The 19,908-nt window shown below is 49.5% G+C and overlaps 1 protein-coding gene across 2 annotated transcripts in view; it reads right to left on the reverse strand.

The window, feature by feature from the left end:
- Window positions 1–5,662: 5,662 nt before the first annotated feature.
- LOC134516730 (cytochrome P450 26B1) overlaps window positions 5,663–19,908 on the reverse strand; it is a 30,529-nt gene continuing 16,283 nt past the window's right edge. For both annotated transcript variants that reach the window (XM_063337244.1, XM_063337245.1), the window contains exons 5-8: window positions 12,655–12,930; window positions 11,351–11,506; window positions 10,378–10,659; window positions 5,663–9,430 (exon numbers count right to left, since the gene is read on the reverse strand). In XM_063337244.1, the coding sequence (XP_063193314.1) occupies window positions 9,038–9,430; window positions 10,378–10,659; window positions 11,351–11,506; window positions 12,655–12,930 (1,107 nt within the window). In that variant the 3' untranslated portion in view covers window positions 5,663–9,037. The remainder of the gene's footprint in view (window positions 9,431–10,377; window positions 10,660–11,350; window positions 11,507–12,654; window positions 12,931–19,908) is intronic.

Genomic DNA, 19,908 nt, shown 5'->3' on the forward strand with positions numbered 1-19,908 from the left:
AGAGCTCATGGAGCAGGTCTGGAAGGGCTTCAAACACAGGTTCCCGTCCCTTCCCAATTTTATTATCTTAAAAGTAGAAACAGATCCCAAGAGGCCTTACGGATTTCAAGTTCATTTGTGGGTTCAGGGTCAAACATCTACATTTCGCTCTATTTACGTCCAGAGTCAGAAGTTACCAGAGGGGAATGTTAATCCGCTTAACACAAGGCAAGAGAAGGAAGGCTCGATACCAAACTACTGCCAGGGAGTCATCAGTCACACTTTCCCCCTTCCAAGTCCTGCTCCATGCCCTGCAAAAGAGCACCTACAGGAGCAGGAACTGCTGGGCTATCCCACGGGGCAAAGTGGGAAACTGAGGCACAAAGCAGCTCAGCAGGCACCGAGGCAAACCCTGATAGGTGGGATGCAGTTCCTGTGCCTGCCCCGTGTGCAGGTGTGTAGAAGGCACGTGCAGTTCTTTGCACATAAGTGCACATTTGTGTCCTCCTGCCTTGTGATGGCTAAACCAGATCCACCCATGGTCATGAGATAATAGCCTGTGGAGGTTATCTGCACAAAACTAGAGACAGTTTAAAAGAAACTGAGAGGGAGAGATAGAGGAAAGTGCAGCAGTTAGCAATTCAAACTTAGTTTTGAAGGAATCATAGAATAACTCAGAGTAGAAGTGACCTGTGGTGGTCACCTCATCCCACCACCTGTCCCAAGCAGAAGGGACAATGGCCCGGCAACCTGACATAGAAGATGGTGAACTTGGGGAGCTGGGGAAAAAGACTCATAGGATTCACTGATTAATTACTCCTTGGGGTCTCTTACCTGCCTTATCAGCACTATCAGATAACAGCAAGTTTTCTGAAACTCTGCTGGGTGACTCAGACAAGTCCAACATTTCAAGTCCTGTAAACCTTAATGAATTGATCTTGAGGGGACTTACCTATAAATTGACCTTACCCAGTAGGTCAGCTTTAACAGGAGGATGGATGGCTCTGTGGTTTCTCTAGGTCCATTTTTTCTAGCTTTCTGTGGCCAAACATTGGTTAATTTTATGAGAGTAATCTGACGCGTTAATTTACTCAATCCAGATTTGCCCATGAGGCCCCTTCACTGCCCCATTGAGTGTATCCACCCAGTGATTAATATCCAGCCTGGAAATGTTCTGCTTTATTAATAGATGCAATAATGTCTGTCTTAATGGGACTCCTGCAAAAGCAATTCTAGTACTCATGGGCTTCTGTTTCTAAATGAACTTCTGCAAGAAGAAGCTGGCGGCTGAGACCAGCCGGAGACCAGACTTTGGGCTCATCACTTCTGGTGTGTGAAGTGCTGTCATAGTGTCCAGCCCCACGACATGATGGGAACCTGGGACACTCATGACATCCACTACTGAGCTTGGGATAAGGCTCTGTGTTTTGGTGGTCTGCAGCCCAACCCTTGGAGTCACCCAAGCTTAACCAGCAGTGCTGCTGGCTGTACATCATCAGTGCCTCACCTTTTCAACCCATATCTCTCCTTCCCTAAATGCTTCACAAGCCACAACACCAAGAGAGAGAGAGAGATCTATTTCAAAAGCTTCAGAAGAGGACAAGACAAGCTGATGTAGAGCATCTCCATTGGTGACTATAAAATAATCCTGGTGCTCCAGCAGGCCAGAACGTCCCAAATCAACCCATAGACCTAACCCAAGGTTTAGCCAGAAAAAAGGTTCAGTCTCCACCTACCCCATTTCTTTCAACCTTTCCCTCAATATTTGTTACTGGCCATGGTCAGGGACAGGTACATGGTACAGCAGGGCGCAACAGCTGCTCTTACATTTCATGAGCATCCAAGGAGCACATCTGTGGTTGTTTGGAGTTGCTCGATGCAATCCACCACCATCACACACAAGCACGTCCAAAAAACAACCTTTCCCTACCGAGCAAAATGAATCTGTGTAGCCATAATTAGACAAATATTGTTAAAGGAAAAGCTATATGTGAATGTAGACTAAACACAGCTCTTATGCCAGATAAAACTGTGTTCATTACACTGAAAGAGGAACTGTTCATGCCATAACAAACGGTCAAACACGATACTTCAGAACAAATATACATATATACTCCATCTATATTTATAATATTGAAAAAGCGAATAAAAGCCTGATCCAGCTTCCAACACAGTCAAAAGAAAGACAACCATTGACTTTACTGAGTGCTGGAGGAGGACATGAAGTAGTAACATGAACTGGAGGACGCAGGTAAGGTCATTTGGATGCTGGTCTTAGACCATTAAAAAGAAATTTTCTTAGTGTGAGTGAATTGATTGTTCAAGTTGCTGCCTGAAATACTTAGGAAACATTTGGTTTTGGAGTCCATACTCCTTAGCATTAGTATGACATTCAAGTCTGTGTTCAACGCTACCTTAATTTAATTTCATATCGCCTAATGGTGACTTTGGTAAGTTGTTTGAGAAAATTCTACCTTGATAGAGACATTTCTCAACATCTCCATCGTGGAGCCCTCACCCTGTGCACTGCAGCCTGCCCTTTCTGATCTTCACTGTCCCTCGGAAGCTCAAGCCACTGTGTGAGGACCATCTCTTGATGTTGATAAACTCAGCAATCCACTCATTAAACCACCCAGAGGGAAGAGGCGTGAAGCCTTGCAGGGATGTGTCAGCTAAAATCACTCTCCAGCCCCCAGTTTTGTGACTCTGTATTGTAGATTATTTGTTTACGTGGAAAGTACACGCATGTCCACTGGAGACTTGAGACACAGCCTCGGAGCTTCCCTGCCCCTCTCTTTCTCACATTTTTTCATGCAAACCTTTATCATTTGTATTTTATCATATCAGAATCACACATCCGCAGTAAAATCAATAATCAGGAAGACTCTGTAAGTTAGGATTTGAGTGTAATCACTTACTGTAGAGGAAAATTTTTATTTCCAGCTGGGATAAATTGGAAGTCTCTCATGTGCAAGTGATGAGGGAGACCTTCAAAAAGAAATATTTGCCAAAAAGCCATTTCCCATTCTACCACATTACATCCTTATTGCTGTCACAGTCAATCTTTTTTAAATGTATGGATTGGACATTTATAAGATATCAAGGCTATCCAAGTACTATAATTTATTATCACAACATTTGGGAAGATGTAGCAGAATTTATTTTGCGGGGTTTGCAGCCTGTTTCTGTTAGGAGGCCAGCAGGGGACTGGATGTACACAGCATACCAACCTCGCTATTTCATTGCAAGAGTCTCAAACTGGTGTGTGAGGCCTCCAGCACAAGAGGAACACGGACAGAAGAAGGCATGAGCAACCCCCAAGCCATGTGCTGTAGCAGCATCCCCCAGCAGGTATGATGATCTCTGTAGGTCACTTCCAACTCAAATATACTGTTCTATTCACGGGGCAGTGTGTGTCAGGCACTGACGGAGTTTAAATACCAGCTGAGACCAGAGCTGGGAGTCTCCCAGGGCTCCTGAAATTATCTGGGAGAAAGCGATGCCAAGAAGTCACCCACACCACCTAGAAATCCATCGTTTTCTCCCACATCTCTCTCGTCTTTAATAGTTCCTAAATGGTATTTTAGTGACACTTCAACATTTTAGCTCAGCACTGCCTCACCATCCCCCTGGAAGGGCCTGGGCCTTGAGCCTTGCAGATTAAAGCCGTGCTTCAGCCAGACTGAGGGGATGCAAGCCCGCTCCAGCAGCCTGTTTCATTTTGCAAGAGGCACCGGGTTGTGTTCAGAAGGGGAAAAAGAAAAAGAAGAAAAGAAGTCCATGTATATGTACCCACACGCTCACACACCTTTTCTATGCTCTCACACACGACCTTTAAAAAGAAACTTTCCGAGAGTTCAGCTAAAGTTAAAACAAAGCGAGTAACGTGAGACTCGGTGCCGGAGCAGAATGGAAAGTACACAGAGTCCGACTGACCTGCGCTGCCGTCCAGCGGCTCCCGCGAGACCACCCGAAAAAAGCTCCCTGCTTCTGTTGGAGCCGAGCGAGCCACATCATCTCCCTTCAGGGGTGGTGCAGCTTCTCGCTAAAAGCCATAAATTAAAAATAAATAAATAAATAGAGGCACGGGGAGGGGAGCTGGGGGACGGGGGGGCGGGGGGTGGACAGAAAAGAAATCCCAAAGAGAAAAGGCCAAAAGGAAATTACCTTCCCTGCTATTAAATAGGTGACAGACGGGTATTACAAACGCATCGCAGGTTGGAAGGAAAAGGAAGGGCGAGGAGGTGACACATCAGCCACTTCGGCTCAAGGAGAGGCCAGGAAGGGGACAGGACCATGGACGAGCACAACCGCACGGTGGTTTTCTGGCAACAGCCAGGACATACACGGCAAGACTGCTGTTGGCAGGACACGTCCAGAGTAGCAACTAGGAAAAGAGAGCGGCCGCAAAGCACTAAAGGGAGGGAAAGGAGCCTCAGATCCTCTGGCTGCACCGAAGGGACACAGGCTTGGGTTGTATGGTCATATTTTCCAGCCAACTGCAAAGTGCTATATTAATTCCTCCAGTCCTCGCTTGCCTTTGAATGTGATCATAGGAAGGGTTTGCAGAGCAGCAACATCCTGTTCTCCAACACTCCCACCACAGCCAGGATACTATCAGAGCTTTTTTTTTTATGGGGAGAAGACCAAGGAGACAGAAGCTAATTACTTAAATAATTACCTAATTACTCTAAGCATTCCCAACCACCTCATCTCCACTCTGGGATGGGCGCAGCTGAAACTCCCACCAGTAGCTTGTCCTGTCACATCTCATGCAAAGCACTTCATCCCATCACTCAGGGCCAAAAGTTCCTGAAACGTTTTGAATTTAGGAAGCTCAAAGCAAGCCCTGCTTACAGAAGACTCTGGTACACAGGTTTGCTGAGGAGCTCATTAATGGAGCAGTCAATCTTTCAATAGCCCAAATGGGAGATGACGGGAGGGCTAGGGACAACCTCTATTCTCCCACCTGACCTGTAGCACTCCTGCTGCCCATCACAGGGTCCTTCCCACCTGGGCTACCCTTGGGAAGTGTGTCATGCCTCATCTGGTCCACAACACACATCCTGCCCACCATCCAGCCTCCCAATGCAATCAGTATTTGGGTGTATGTATGTTCTTCAACCCATGGTGGTCTCCCATGCTGTCTCTGTATGGTGTGAGCTCCTGAAAGACCCAGCAGCAAAGGCCAATGCACACAAGCAACTTTCCTTCCCTCTTGCTTCTTTTGTCCAGCCTCTGTCTCTTGCTGGGGAGAGGTAAAAGCTTTGGCCAGAACCCTCAGGGTGGGATGGACCTCAAGAGTGGGGGAACTTTCGTAGGTTGCTCAGGACCATGTCCAGTCAGGCTCTGAATATCTCCAGGGATGGAGACTCTACAACATCTCTGGGCAACTTGGTTCAATGTTTGGACATCCTCCCCATAAAAAGGTGTTTTCTTACTTTTAAGAGGAATTTCCTATATTTCAAGCCGTGCCAGAGAGTAAGGCCTCACCCTGGCCATGGAAACTGATAGGTCCCAGGTGGGTGCAAAAATCCCACTTATGGGGTGCCCAGGTTCCCAGGGTGGGAGTGTTATCCCGAGACCCCAAACCAGGAGGCCACAAGCCCTTTGAAAGGAGATGCAGAAGGATATGAAACAAAAAGTTTGGAGATTCAACTCTTTTTATTATGGAAGTCTATAAAATAGCCACATGGATTATTTTTTTTTAAGATCACAAAATACACAACATTCATTTTAATATGCAACACATAATATTATATACATATTATAAACCACATGACTGAAACACATGTTCACACGGCACCAATTTCATAACGAAAAACCCCACAAGTGCTTTTTTCTTTTTTTTAATATTAAAAACAACTGTGATAAAACATATTAATATTTTTCCAGACAATGTTTACAATAAAGAGAAAAAAAATCATATTTTACTAAATAACAAATATTTAACAGCAAAACTTTATACTAAATATCTATTTTGAATTATAACAAAAATAGTACTTATAATAGTTTATAAAGACAGACAAAAAAAATTTGTGTATAAAATAATATTATAGCAAATTGGACTGTGCTAAGAAAAAAAAACAACAAACAATTCTGAGATTCAAAGTGCTTTATTCTGCAAACCCACTGCAGCAACTTTTTTAGTCAAGTTATATTAGTTAGGAATGGAAAAACAAAAGCATGACTTACTTATGCCTAGATTAACTACTCACACACACAAACATTATATATACACATGATGTAAGCATATATATATAATGGATGTATGCATCTTACATTACCGCTCTCCAATCAACCACTCACTCAAAAGCATGTTTGGTTTTCACTTTGTAATGACATTGGAAGTTAAAATAAAAATTTCAGCAAAACCCTTCACTGATTTCCCGTAAGCACAAGCGGGACCGAGCCCTTTCAGAAAAGTCTGCCCAAGAGCTTTTGCTCGCCAAAGTGTGGCGCGAAGCCACCTGTGAGCTTTAACCAGACCTTTTAACTTTGTTGTCTGTTCCCCTCTCCATCTCTCCCCTTTTTCAGCCTCCTCTCCCCCGAGCAGTTTTATTCCCCTGAGAAGTCTCAGAGGGAAATGCAGGCTCCTGGAGAGCACCCTGGCGGTGGGTCTCTGATGGGTTTTCACCCTGCAGCTCCCCCCTGCAGATCATCCACCTCCTGCCCCTGTCCCCATGTCCTACAAGGGCTTATCACCCACAAAGGTCGTGGACACCCTCACGTGCCACTTACCTTTCCCCAAATGTTGGCCCCTGGGCGACTCACCCGTTCCCACCGCGCTCAGCTCCATGTTCTCCTTTGCCCTTTGAGATTTTGATTGTGATTAAGCTCCTTTTGTCACCAGGGAAGTTGTCTCTCCATCAGGGCCAAGGAAAATACCTGAAATCTCAACAGTGCCTGAGCTAGCGTTGTATCACTCAAAATTTCCAAGCTGTCAAACTAGGTGAACCTCTGCTTCAGGGACATGGTACACGTAATTAAAGGCTCCTGAGACCTTGCTTTTGGGTTTGGCACGTTGTTTACCAACCAGAAGGCAAGGTCTGGATTTGAATGGCATCTCCTAGCAGATTGGGAGTTTTATTTCAGGTTAAATCAACCTGAAAATCAAGCTGTGAACCCTGGCATGAGTGGAGACCATCCGCCGGGATGATCCTGGGGGGTTTCTGGCAGCTTGGCTGACGGCAATCCGACCTCAAGTGCTTCCCCTGGCTAAAAAACTGCCTCCCTCCTCCTTGCCCCCACCAGACGATGGGCTGGCAAAGGCAGCCATCACCATCGCTTGCTTCACACTTCCTTCGACCTTCCAAAGAGGCACCCACTCGTCAAAAGCACAACCTGCAAAGCAACCTGGTAAGCCACATCTGCCCCTTAGCCTTTCTTATTTCAACCCCTCTGACTTATCTGGACACCTTTAAAGCAGAAAGCCAAGCTGACCACCCAAGCATGAGATCTTTTCCCATCACGGTTAGGAGAGGTCTCGGCCATGGTCCTTGTCTTGTTCTTTCCACCTCGAAGAGAAGGAGATGGGAGAGGAGTGGGGCTGGGCAGAGATGTCTCAAGTCAGAGAGGAATCTCCCAACCTGCTACTTGGCTCTGGTCTGAACCAAATGCCTGCCGGGGTGCTCAGGAAGCTTTTGCTCTGCACCCATGTGCGAGGCAATGTCCACTTTCAACACAACCCACCCATCGCACACTCAACCCAGAAGCCTCTTGCATGCAAAAACAAAACAAACAAAAAAAATAGGCCCACCCAGCAAATTGAATGCAAGATACCTTGGTGGCTGCTTGTTTGTGCTGGAGAAGTTTTTGGCAGGGCCCCTCTCCCAGCTTAGTGGTGGGACAGGGTGGATAGCTTGCCAGGAAACCATCGCTCAGTCTCCTTCCTGCCAAGTTCTCCCATCACCAAACAAAACCCAATCACGAGACAAACAATGCGTACGTTGGCTTATTTATAGAGATCACCTTTAATGCAAATGCCTCCCATGGAAGAGGGTGCACTGAAATGAGCAGCTCTGAGCGGGTGGCTTTGCTCAGCCCCCTGGTGCCTGGAGAGCTGTGGTGGGTCGGCAGGGCTATGCAGTTCGGAGGCTGGTGCCTGCACCTTGAAGGAGAGCAAAGGCACCGAAATGCCCCCAAAACAGGTGCCTTTGCACGGGAAAGTGAGGGGCTGCGGCAGGGGAATGGGTGCACACAGGCTGTGTAGCAGCAGCAGGAAACTCAACGAGAAAAAAAGGGCACCCCCCCACCCCAGAGCCCCAAACGCAAACTGCATTTTGCAAAATGCAAATACGCACTTGTCTGAGGCCTCGGAGGGACGTCTCACCGTCTGTTCGGCCCTGGACAAGATACCACAGGGTTTTTCAGTCCCGCAGCAGAGGTGAAACGGCAGCTCCCCCTCCCCAGCCTGCCCCAGCGGGAGAAGGAATGGGAATGGGAACAGGCATCGCTTGCCTCCCCTTCACCCAGGAAAGCCTCCAACGCCCCAAAACCAAAAACACAACCAAACAAATGAACAAAAAAAAAATCCCAAAACCCAACAACAAAAAACAAAACACTGTTATCACCAGCTAATTTAACACTGTTAAAAAAAAAAGATCAGAGGCCACCCGAGAGCCGCCCCGGGACACCAGACCTCTGATCACCAGCTGATTTCCAAAGCCTTTCCTGCAGTCGGGCCTTTGCAGCGCTCCTCCTCGCAGCAGAAGTGTTTTATAGATATTTTTTTATATATATATATATATATTTATAATATTTAGATACTGTGTATGGTCAGACATCCCAGCTCGACTCGGGCTTTGCAACTCCTTCCTCCTTTCAAATGAAACAAGACGCATGACGACACCCCAACCTTCTCAACACCCCGCAGATAGAGCAAAACAGTTTTGGCAGCTTCACCAGTGGAGAAAGCAGTCCCGACCCAGAGGCTCCGCGAAGCGAGCGTCATGGAGAAGCTTCTCATCCCTCTCTCCTCCCCTCCTGTTCGTCCCCTTGCCCCCACCCCACCCCTCCGTCCCCCGGCCGCCCGTCCCTCGCGCCGCCACCATGGGCTTTACACCGTCGCCCCCAGCATGGCATCTGTCCCTGTCAGGATCTCGTTCTGGTTGGAATCCAGTCCGAAAAATTTGACCTTGAGTCCGTCAACTGGGTGGACCACGGGCACCAGAGTGATTTTGGGAAAAGTCCTGGTGGCGAGCTCGAAGCGGCTGGTGCTGGCCAACTCGATGGCCAGTGCCTTGAGGAAAAGCTTGGCCAGGTGCTTGCCCAGACAGGTCCGTACGCCTCCTCCGAAGGGGAGGTAGTGGAACCTGCCGTCCTTGTCTTCGCTTCGACCCTGCCCGAAGCGGTCAGGATCGAAGACATCCACGTCCTTGAAGACGGGGGCGGTGTCGTGGGTGTCCCGGATGCTGTACATGACACTCCAGCCTTTGGGGATTTGGAAACCCTGCAGAGAAGAGGGAAAGGGTGGAGAGAAAACCAGAGTGAGTCAACCCTACTGCAAAGAGAGAGGGAGCGGGAGGATGAGGTAAAGCCATTTCACTTTGTCTGCTTTTTCCCATTTTCTTTGGGTTTATTACTCAAGCATGATGCAGATTTAAAAGAAAATCAGAGAGAACGGCGCACAAGGCAGGGAGATGGGTATCCTGGGTTTATTCCTGCTTCTATCCCAGGGACCCGCCGGATGATCCATTGCTATTTGTTTGCTTTGCGGTCGCTGGCAGGAGTCTCCTACCAGGAACCCCGCGGTGCTTGACTGCCGCCAGGGAAATAGAAGCAGCTTTTCTCGCGCCCGTGCCGTGCCCCACGTGCCAGCCAGCCCTCCCCAGAGCATCCCAGGGTTTTGCTCACACCCCGCCGTCTGTCAGCCCCACACACCCAACGCACATGTCAGGGCCTGGGCGATGAGAAACGAAGCGGATTTATCATCCCCTGAGCACTTTAAAAGGTTTCCGACTCAAATCATTACATTAGTAGGATTTACAGTGACAAGCCAGGTCTCAAGATTTTGTTTTGCTAGTAGGAAATTCCAGCCATTGTGGTGAGTAATCTGCCTGTCATCCAGCAGCCTAGAGATGCCCTTTGCAGTAAACCTTTCCCTTGTCACACCCCAGTTTAATTTTTGGCGTCAAACATCGTCACGAGTTGCTCTTTGAAGCACCACGCCTGTCTCCTCTTTGACAGCTCGAATGCATCCCTTCCCTGCCGTGGGCCAGATCCCATCACCCTCCTCTGAATCCAGAGCAATTCCAGCTCCCATCACCAGCAGGACCTAATTTGTCCTCCCTAGGGTCTCATCTAAGCCAGGCTTAAGCAAGCTTTGCAACAAGACGCACAAGGCTGTTTTGGGGAGCTCACAGTGCAGCCGCACCCTGAGGAGATGGCAATACTCACGTCCAGCTCGAAGGTTTGCAGCACCGTCCGGTACCCCCCGGAGATGGGGGTGAAGAGGCGAAGCACCTCCTTGATGACACAGTCCAGGTAGTGGAGGCTGTTGATGTTGTCGAGCCGGAGGGAGCCCTCGCAGATGCAGCCGTTGTGGAGGATGCCCTTGCTGCGCAGCTCCTCTCGCAGCTTCTCCAGGACCCGGGGGTGTTTGAGGAGCTGCATGATCAGAGAGGTGCTGGCGCTGGCGGTGGTGGCGTAGGCAGCGAAGATGAGCTCTAGGGTGCCATCCTGAAAGACAAGAGGGAAGCCAGGGTAAGACACGAGGGATGGGCAGATAGACAGACCAGCAGCCATGGCACATCAAGGGACAGGCACACAGGCTGCCATGGGGCACTTTTTTTCCCCAACAACTCTTCAGCCTGGTCATGTCTAACCGCAAGGTCTCTCCTTGTGCAGGCACAGGTCCTGGATGCGCACCCTGGGGAGCTTGCCGCAGAGCCTTGGAGGATACTGAGGGCCAGACAGGCTGGAAAAAAAGCCCTGAGGATGGCTCTTGATAGCATATGAAGGACAAGTTATGCCATGACCCTGCTGCAGATAACAACCTGACAAGGGCTCATTTGCCCTGCAAAGAAGGCACCATAAGGTGGATGGGTCAAGGGGTAAAGCTGATTAAGGCTGCAAGCGTCAGCGAACTTGTACAGTCTTTTGATATTCCCTGGAAATGCTTTTTAGAAAAGATTGAGCATGATCTGCAAATAAACATAGCCCATAAGAAAGCAACTGGCTTGTTGGCACCATAGTCCACCAGACCAGGATTCACCTGCAGCTCCAACAACGCACTGTGGTCTCCCAGCTCTCACTGACCATCTCAGGTCTGCCACAAAAAATCCTACTTACACTATCTCACGCTTTGCTCTTTGGGGAGCCCTTGCCCTGAGCACAGCAAGGATAAAGTGACCATGGGGAAGATCTTTACCTTCAGCTCCTGCATGGTTAGCTCCTTGCCATGCTCTTTGCCGCTCTCTATCAGGATGTCCAGCGCATCGGCGTAGTCCTTGCCCTGTGTGTTCTGCAGTTTCTCCTGGATGGCTTTCTCCAACCCCTTCTGCAGCGTCTCGCGTGCCCGGATGCCCTGTGGAGCAGTAAGCCATCAGATCATGCAGGACACAATGCTAGTTGGGCTAGCAGTTGGACTAGACAATCATTGTAAATCCCTTCATACTGAAATATTCCGTTCTGTTCTGTTCTATTCTATTCTATTCCATTCCATACCATTCCAGCACCACTATCCCCAGCGCAGCGTCCTCAGGAGCTGGAGACGTGCTCAGGACATGTCTAAGTAATACGACTGCAATTGCAGATGCTCAAAGAGAAGCACAAAGATGCTGAAGTTGTTCCCTGGGCAGCAGGAACAAGCCCCGAGCGGGTGAGATTACAGGCAAGAGTAATCAGCACCTACATGTAAATGATAGGTCTGATGTGGGAGCCCCAGTACCGCACCAGTTCACAGGCCTCCGGCTCACCCTGGGATGTACGGCAGTCCCTGGGAAAATTGTCTCTCAAAGGAAAGTCAATTAATCTGAAAGGATCCTCTTCCTGGGAGCATAATGGGCTTCCCGAGCAATTTTATCACCTGGTCTCAGTAAAGTAATTCCTATCTGAGTGCGGCTGCACTGGGCTAACCTGCTGCTGCAAATGCTCCAGGGCTGCAAATGGTTGGGCTCATTCATGTGGTGAAATAACAGTAACAAAATTTGCAGTGAGAATCACAAAAATAAATTTTAGACTCCTGAATTTCTGCTACCAAAATTCCCCATGAAAAAAATACAAATTTTTGCCTGTGTTTTTTTATTACGTTTTTGGTGTGCATCATTCATTGAAAAATGAGAACAGTTCATGAAATTAGAACGTCCACTGATGTATTTTTCCCTGGGGACAGGAGGGAATTAACAGAAGAAGGATCCCACAAACAAAAAAATACAGCAAACCTGCCAGTTACAAGAGAGGAAAAAATACCCATCAAATCAGGGCAAATCCTGACTACGTTCTCTCTAGCATCAAACTGCATGGTTCCTAGCACTCTAAAAACATATGAATGGATCTCCCTCTCCACGCTACCGAAACAAGATTTTGTACCCCCAAAATGGACCTGCTTCTAGAGGTCAGAAGGTGAGAAGAAATTCCACCAAGAACCTGTAGAGATGGGTATTAGCCACCGCCCCATTAATCCCAATAATTTGGTGTTATAGGCTGGGGGAAGACTCATCCCAAATCTCTTACCCTCCTGTAGCCGCTGAAGGGCAGATCCACAGGCAAGGAGAAAACATTCTCCACAAACTGCTGGTAGACATCAAAGAGACGGTTGAGCTCCTCATCAGGGATGCGGAAGCCCAGCAGGACACGGATGGCCATGCGGAAGGTGAGCTTCTGGGTCTCATGGTAGACATTGATGGACTCAGGGTTGCTGCTCCAGGCCCGAAGGGTGTCTTTGATCACCACCTGGATCTTGGGGAGATAGCTCTCCAGTGCCTCATGGCTGAAGATTTTGGAGAAAACCTACAAAACAGAGTGAGCAGAGATTTCTACACAGTCCCAACAGTCCCCTCCTCTTTGCGTTCTCTAGTAACTAGCTCCTGTCCATGAAAATGGACATCACAGGCCCACTTAGCAGAAGACTCATCATCATCCGGCATCACCAATTTCTAAAATCGCTGCCAAAAAAGGTCAATGGAGAAATATCAGCTAACAGATCTTCCGCAGGGTGATCCCTGCCACAACCATCACAAATGACAGGCCATAACACAATGCAAAAGAGAGACGGGAGGTAACGCTTCACCCCACACGTGGCAGGACGGATGGAGCCAGCTTTCCCACAGCTCCACGTCTCATGGCTCACAGTTACATTCAGCCCCAGGTTTGGATGCCACTAATACATCTCTTCCACGGGAATTCTCTAGTGTCTAACATTACGGTTGCGCACACACGCAGACACAGGCAAGCTTTTCTCTCAATGGGAAGCTGTTGCAGTTTCTCCTGCATATCAACCACCCTTTTTTAATATATGTAAAAAATTAAGTAAAATAATTATTTTTGAGGTGTTTAGGATCTATGTGAAATCTGGCTGAACTTAGACAGAGGTTCAAGTTGGGAAGAGAGGCGCACACGTACGCAGAGGCTGCAATCACACACGGCTCATTTCCTTGGGAAACCGGGCGAAAAAACTGATGTCAGCAGACAGTATTAATTTAAGCTCTGCGAGTAAACACTGTGCGGGAGTGGGCCTCCCCAAGTCCCCGATGCTAAGGGCTCCTTACTCCAATTTGGGCCAGGGCCCTTGCGTTGCACGAGGAGCTCAGCAATGCCAGGAATGTCCCTTCAGCCCTCCCCGACGCGGCCCACAGCACATGCTTTCATTCGGCATCCCCGCCGCATCCCTCCCAGAGTGTACCGGAGGAAAAAGTGCTGTTTGTTTATTTTTTATTAACCTCCACACACACACATGGGGCGGCGTGCACACACGCACCGCCGCATGCCAGGCCTCCGGGAAAACCAAATTAAAACAGGCTCTCAAGGCAGGAGCTGCAAGCCTGTGCAGCCTCCACCGGTGGCCAGTTCCCGGGGGGCTCAATGCACGGTGGGGGGGCTGCAAAGTTATCAAACCAACAAGAGGAGAGAAGTCAAAGCCGCCCCCTCTTTCCATGAGCCCCGGACTCACTGGAGCTGTAAATGTGAGAATTTCCTTCGCAGTCAGCACTCAAAGGGAAAGGTAACATTTTCCTGGCTGCGACCCCTCATTGCTAATGCACATCATTTGCTGGGAGTTTGTTTGGTGAAATAACACCTCTGTCCCCTCGCAGCCCTGGGCAGGAGGCTCGACAAGAGCCGCTTCATAACAAGCTGCACTCAGGCTGAGCCCCGAGTAAAACTCATCACACGATACACAGTGGGGCAGAGCTCAGAGGTTCCTCGTGGAAATACTAGCGTGCAAACGGGATGGCAGGAGGAGGGCTGGGAGAGGAAAATGCAAGCAGAACAACAGACAGATCTGCCTGCAGACAGACAGCCATCCCCGGATGGCTATGCAGAGCGGAGGCATGAATGAACAGAGGGGAGGAGTGAATGAATGAACAGCGGGGCCACAGCTAGATCACTGTGAGGGCACGAGATGGTGCAGCTGCTGCTTTCTGCTGCCTTTCCATGCTTCAAAAGCTATTTTTAAGCCTGGAAAGGGCAGCGATGCTCAGGCAGACCTGCCTGTGTGACGGGGTGAAAAAGCAGCCACTCATAAAAGAAAAGCTGGAGGTGCTAAAGCTGAGTGCCTCAGCTGCCTGGAGAAGATATGAAGGGAGCTGGGAAAGGGCCAGTTCCTGGTGGCCATGAGCAGGACATCAGGCTTTGATGCACTCCTGGCTGAAGGAGAGCTGGCAGCCACGAGCTGCTCGACAGGGATGGGACAGGACCTCCTGAGTGGGGCCAGCAAAGGGACACCAATGTCTTCCCCATCTGGCTCGCATCTGCCCTTCATCCATGATAAGGGGCCTGGGATAAGGACAGAGGCTCCCAGTGAATCACCCTGCTCTCCCCAAATCCTTATCGTGACTCAGTTTCTCCAGCTGAAAGCAGAGCCAATAAGGAGACAGCCTTTGCTTAAGGAGTGCGAAGGCTTGAAGCCACCATCCTGATGGAGGTGGCTCCCAACCTGGGGCAAACCCCATCCTCCCCAAGTTCTGCCCAGCATCTCCAACAAAACAAAGTGCTTGGGGACGCCCTGCACCCTGCAAAAAGCTCAGCAGCCCAAGAAATGCCTTTGGTCCCGCTGTGCAAAACTGCTGCTGTGGTGAAGAGAACCAGCTCAGGGCCGGATCCACACCCCGCAGACAAAGCCAGACCCTGAAGAGGAGAGTGCCTGTCCCAAGGAGTAATGTGCAGCGAGGGGACCCTCAGGAAGGCAAGACTGAGCCTTTATGAAGGTCAACACACCACCTGCCCAGCCTGAAAAAGAGGGAGCATTTAGCACTGGACTGAGGAGGATTCTTTTCTTTTTTTTCACCCTTTTTTGAGTTGTCCACCCTTTTTTGAGTTGAGCTACCAGGCTCCTACAGCCCCAGCCGTCTGCACCCTCCATCTGCCACAGCCTGCAGTTCACAGCCATGGGGCTGACCGACATTGCGAGCCCTGGCCACGCTGCTGGCTCACTGCAACGTCCCGTCCACTCGCCGCCGCTGTGCTCCACGCCGCCTAATCCCAGATGTCAGCGGATCCTTCCCCAGCCAGACACAAGTCTGGATCCCCTTCCAGTCACCTCCAGTTCAACCCTGCATCTTTCCAGTTGATTAAAAAGGAGGAAAAGGCAGCCAACTTTCCCCGACAAACCTCCGCACGTTTCTAGCCTAAAATTCCTGCGCCCTCTAGTGAAGACGAGCCGAATGTCTCAGCCACTCGCCGGAGCAAGACCAGGCAAAGCCAAGGAGCATCAGTGCAAAAAAAGTTGCTCCAGAGCTGCCAAGAGGCAAAACCAGCTCTAAGGGGGTGCCCAGCTCTGCCTACACCGAGATGCAATAGCCCAGCCGTGGTGGGGGTCCGGTCGGGTGGCCTTGGCAGCAGTGCCGGGGCAGTGGCCAGGATTTTTGGGGGGTGCTGGAAAGAGCCCCCATTTTTTTCACATTTTGGTATGTCCCAAAAGAGCCAAGGCTGGGGATTTGCTCCATCCAGGGGCATTCATTCACACCTGCACACATGCACTCACCCTGCACCGAGGGAGACACCACCACCCAGCGAGCCTGGCTGGAAACTTCTGAGTCTGTCTCATAGTGGAAACAGGATATTTAAAGATTTATGGTCTTCCTAAGGCAGAAAATTCATTCCCAGTGTCTCAGCTCCAGCATCTCCTGGAGAGGTCCAGCTCCGTGTGACAACGAACTTCCCCCAGTCCTGGCTGGAGGATACCCTAGCCCTGTCCTTAAACCACACCGAAGAGGAGAGGGCATTCAAGAGAAGAGCCCTGAGCTTCAACCCACAGCATTTTCATGCGTAGCAAAGACTTCATTTAGCGGCTGGGGTGGAGAGGATTCATCAGGGACAATGCTTTTCATTGTGCTACCATCCCTTGGTGCCAGCTCCAAACACCAGCTTCAGCCCTCGCCTTTTGCCATCCGTGATCTGCAGGTCCCCTGCTCCCACCGGCACATCAGCATGGCAAAGAGGGAATGGAGCTTTTCCTGCCTCCCCTCCAGGAGGAAAACTTATGTTTTGGGATCAGACACCTGCGTCTCATCCAGCCCGCGCCAGCCAGAGCTGTTGGCCCGACCAAACGAAGGCGTGATTAGCATGGAGATGTTTTCACGAACCAATTTGGCACCCACCAGCAGCTTGGCCGGCAGGACGTGTCAGGAAGCATCCAAAGCGGTGTCTCAACCTGGAGACGTACTGTTTCTTCTACGTTTCAAAGGTCAGGCGGTGTTTGTCCCAACCCTGTCCTGTCGCCACATTATAATGGATGTCTGCCTCTCTCTGGCATCAGACATGGGTCTGCCAGACATAGAGCCCACTGCCATGCTCCAGCGGGCTTGTAAACCATGATATTTTTGGAGCGGGATGAGAAGGCTTATGGGCAAGAGGCTGCCCTGGCATCAGGAGCACAAGCAAAGAGAAAACACAGCAAAGAAGTTGTGAAGACTATGCAAGGCACTGCAAAGAGAAGAGGGCCTCCACAAAACCCCACCGCTGCCCTGACATTCTGCCATCTATTTTTAAAGGGCTTTGCCTTTCACAGGCACATAGCAAAGAGCTGATGCCTTTTCTCCCCGTGCCATAATTGGAAAATGGCGCACATGGACCACTTCAGCGTCTTCTGCCATGCTCCATCATGGGAGCAATCCAGGCCAATTGAGAGGGAAAAGCCAAGAGTTTCAGCTCCCAACTACCCAAAATGAGCAACGCTGGGTTTGCTTATCAAAGCACAGTGCTGCACGCAGAGTGCAGGTGAGGAGCACGGGTGTCTCAGGGGACCTGAAGGCAGCAACCTCTCCCAGGAAGAAGTGCAAGAGCCCCACGAATGCTGTGACTTGTCTCCAAAGGAAGTCTGCTTACTGTAGGTGGAGTCTCCAAACTCAGCCCAAGTGAAGAAAAGAAATGGAGTGCCTTTGTGAAAGGCAGTTTTATTGAAATCTGAATGATTCTCAAAAAAATGTGCTGTGAAAAAAATGTAAAGATCATTTCGGCATCCTTGGGCCACATTGTGATGATCATGCTCCTTTCAGGGTTGCACATACCCGTAATTCTTTAATTTTTTTTTTAAACATCTAGGGTTGTGAGAAAGTTTAGCATTTCATATTTCCACTTGAGTTCAGAATAAAAATGAGCCCAAGCACCCCATGTCCCAGCGTCTCAAAAATCTCCACGTCTGAGCATCTCTCCTACAAACCCTCCACATGGCATGGGAGACTTCGCTTTTGATCCAAAAACCCTTTAACAGGCTATCAGGTTAAAGGGGCTGTGATGCACACACGGGGTGGTGGGGGGAGAGCCGGGAACAAGCAGGACACCCTACATCTGCCTCAGCACCCCCCTCTGCAAAGCTGCCATTTGTCTCAAAAAAAAACCAAACATTGCCAACAAAAGCAAAATTCAACCAGCTACGTTCAGGGATTTAGGCTTCTTAGCCCACTTTATGGGATACCTAAACACATTGTGGTTTTTCAACATCTGTGTGCCTACACTACCTCTGAATTGCTGCTCCAAGCGCCCTCCCCCCATTTATTGACAAGGAAACCAGTGCATTTGAGAACAGCAAAATTCTCCTTACATATTGTCACCACTTTTCAAGGAGGGGATCACATCACACAGAAGGAAAGAAAAAGAAGATATCACATCAAAGAACAGTGTGGCAAAGAAACAGGAGCTGGGTCCAGCCAGAAGGGATTAGAAAGGTGGTATCAGCTGGCCAAGAAGATGTCTAACAGGGCACGTACCCACTGCCTGTGTTTGGTGTCTTTGGCTGGAGCCATGGAGAAGGAGCATCCTGCAAACCCACCAGGCACAAGGCTTCATGGTCAGAGCAGCCATTCATCAGCGTCAGAAGGCTGGGTTGAGCTGGAATGGGCTATCCCATTTGGTTTTGGACCACAGTGTTAAAGCCCAGATCTGTGGTGTGGAGATGAGAGTTTACCCAAAGCGAAAGAGGAGGAGAGCAGCTTGCCCAGGCAGCAGGGACAGTGCCCTGCCCACCGCTGCGGAGCCAATGGAGGAGAAATATTAGAAGAAAAGTCCCCTTTTTGCTGATCCCCTGCATCTTCTGGGAGAACAGAGCGGGGAGCAAAGGGAAGGGACCCCATGCGTTTAAATAACCCAGAGCATGGACTCTCCCTAGAGACAGAGCTGGACTTCGCAAAGAAACCAGCCTCAAGTGCTCTTCCACAGGAGCACTTAGACCTCGGTCCTGCCAAGTGCTCCATGGGCTGGGAGCTGCGCAGAGCACAAGGGGCAGCTGTGCTGGCAGAGGGCATGAGAGGGAAACCGTCGCCCCATGATGCAGCCTGCTCCATCCCAAAGGTGAAATAAATACACCTTTCTGAGGACGTATCTGTCTCTTGGCAGAAACAGGGGAAGACGCTTGGAAAAGCACTCCCTCCAGCAGCTCTGCAACCAAAATCCTGAGTAAGGTCTTGTAAGACCTCTGTGCATCATATGGGGATGAGCACACATCTGATGGTGCAGATGTCCCTCCTTCTGAACATATGAGCTCCTGCCAACTATCAGAGGCCTCTTCTGAGCTTTAAACTAAACCCAGGGAGGAGATGACAAGGGCTGAGATGACCCAAGGCCACCCTACAAAATTAAGGAAAAGAAAGTTTAAGAGCAAGCTGACTGACAGAGAGATATATTTAGTGGTAGAAGTGCCACCTGAGAAGTAATGGAGAGCATCATTAATCTAAAACAAAGCACTCAGTCCCCAGGGGGATGAGCGGGATATTACAAACCACAACTCAGCAGGTAGCTTGAGCTGCTTGGAAGGATGGAGTATGATGCAGTAGAAAAACAAAGCTACACAAAGACAATGTCAGATGGATCCTGAGTCTGAAAAGCTCTCTCCTATGTCTGGGATTAGCTTTTGGCATCCCCCATTCCTGACCAAAAGCGGAGCCTGGACCCATGCAGAGCTATGGGGCTGCAGATTGCAGTTCCACCCAGCACAGAGCACTGAAGCCTGAGGAGGGCTTTCATCTTCTCCGTGCCTCACAGGACAACAGCTTCCATCCCAGATGACACAAAAAGGTAGAGAGGTTCAGCTCCCAGGGTTATCCGTACAGCTCCTGAGCTGGAACCATGCTCTGACACAGCACAGTTTCTCAAAGCAGGGTCTGAGCTTGCAGGTCATTTTGGGGTGGAAGGCGCTATGAAAACGCATGAAATCTGTCTTTCAGCCAGGAGTGCCTGTGCTTTGCTTTTTTTTTTTAATCCATTGGAATTACTCTGGATTTACACCACTGTAGATGACAGCACTATTTGGTCTAAAGTCAATGAGCCAACCTAGCT

Source organism: Chroicocephalus ridibundus, chromosome 5 (genome assembly GCF_963924245.1).
Source record: "Chroicocephalus ridibundus chromosome 5, bChrRid1.1, whole genome shotgun sequence".
In the NCBI taxonomy this organism is placed as follows: domain Eukaryota; kingdom Metazoa; phylum Chordata; class Aves; order Charadriiformes; family Laridae; genus Chroicocephalus; species Chroicocephalus ridibundus.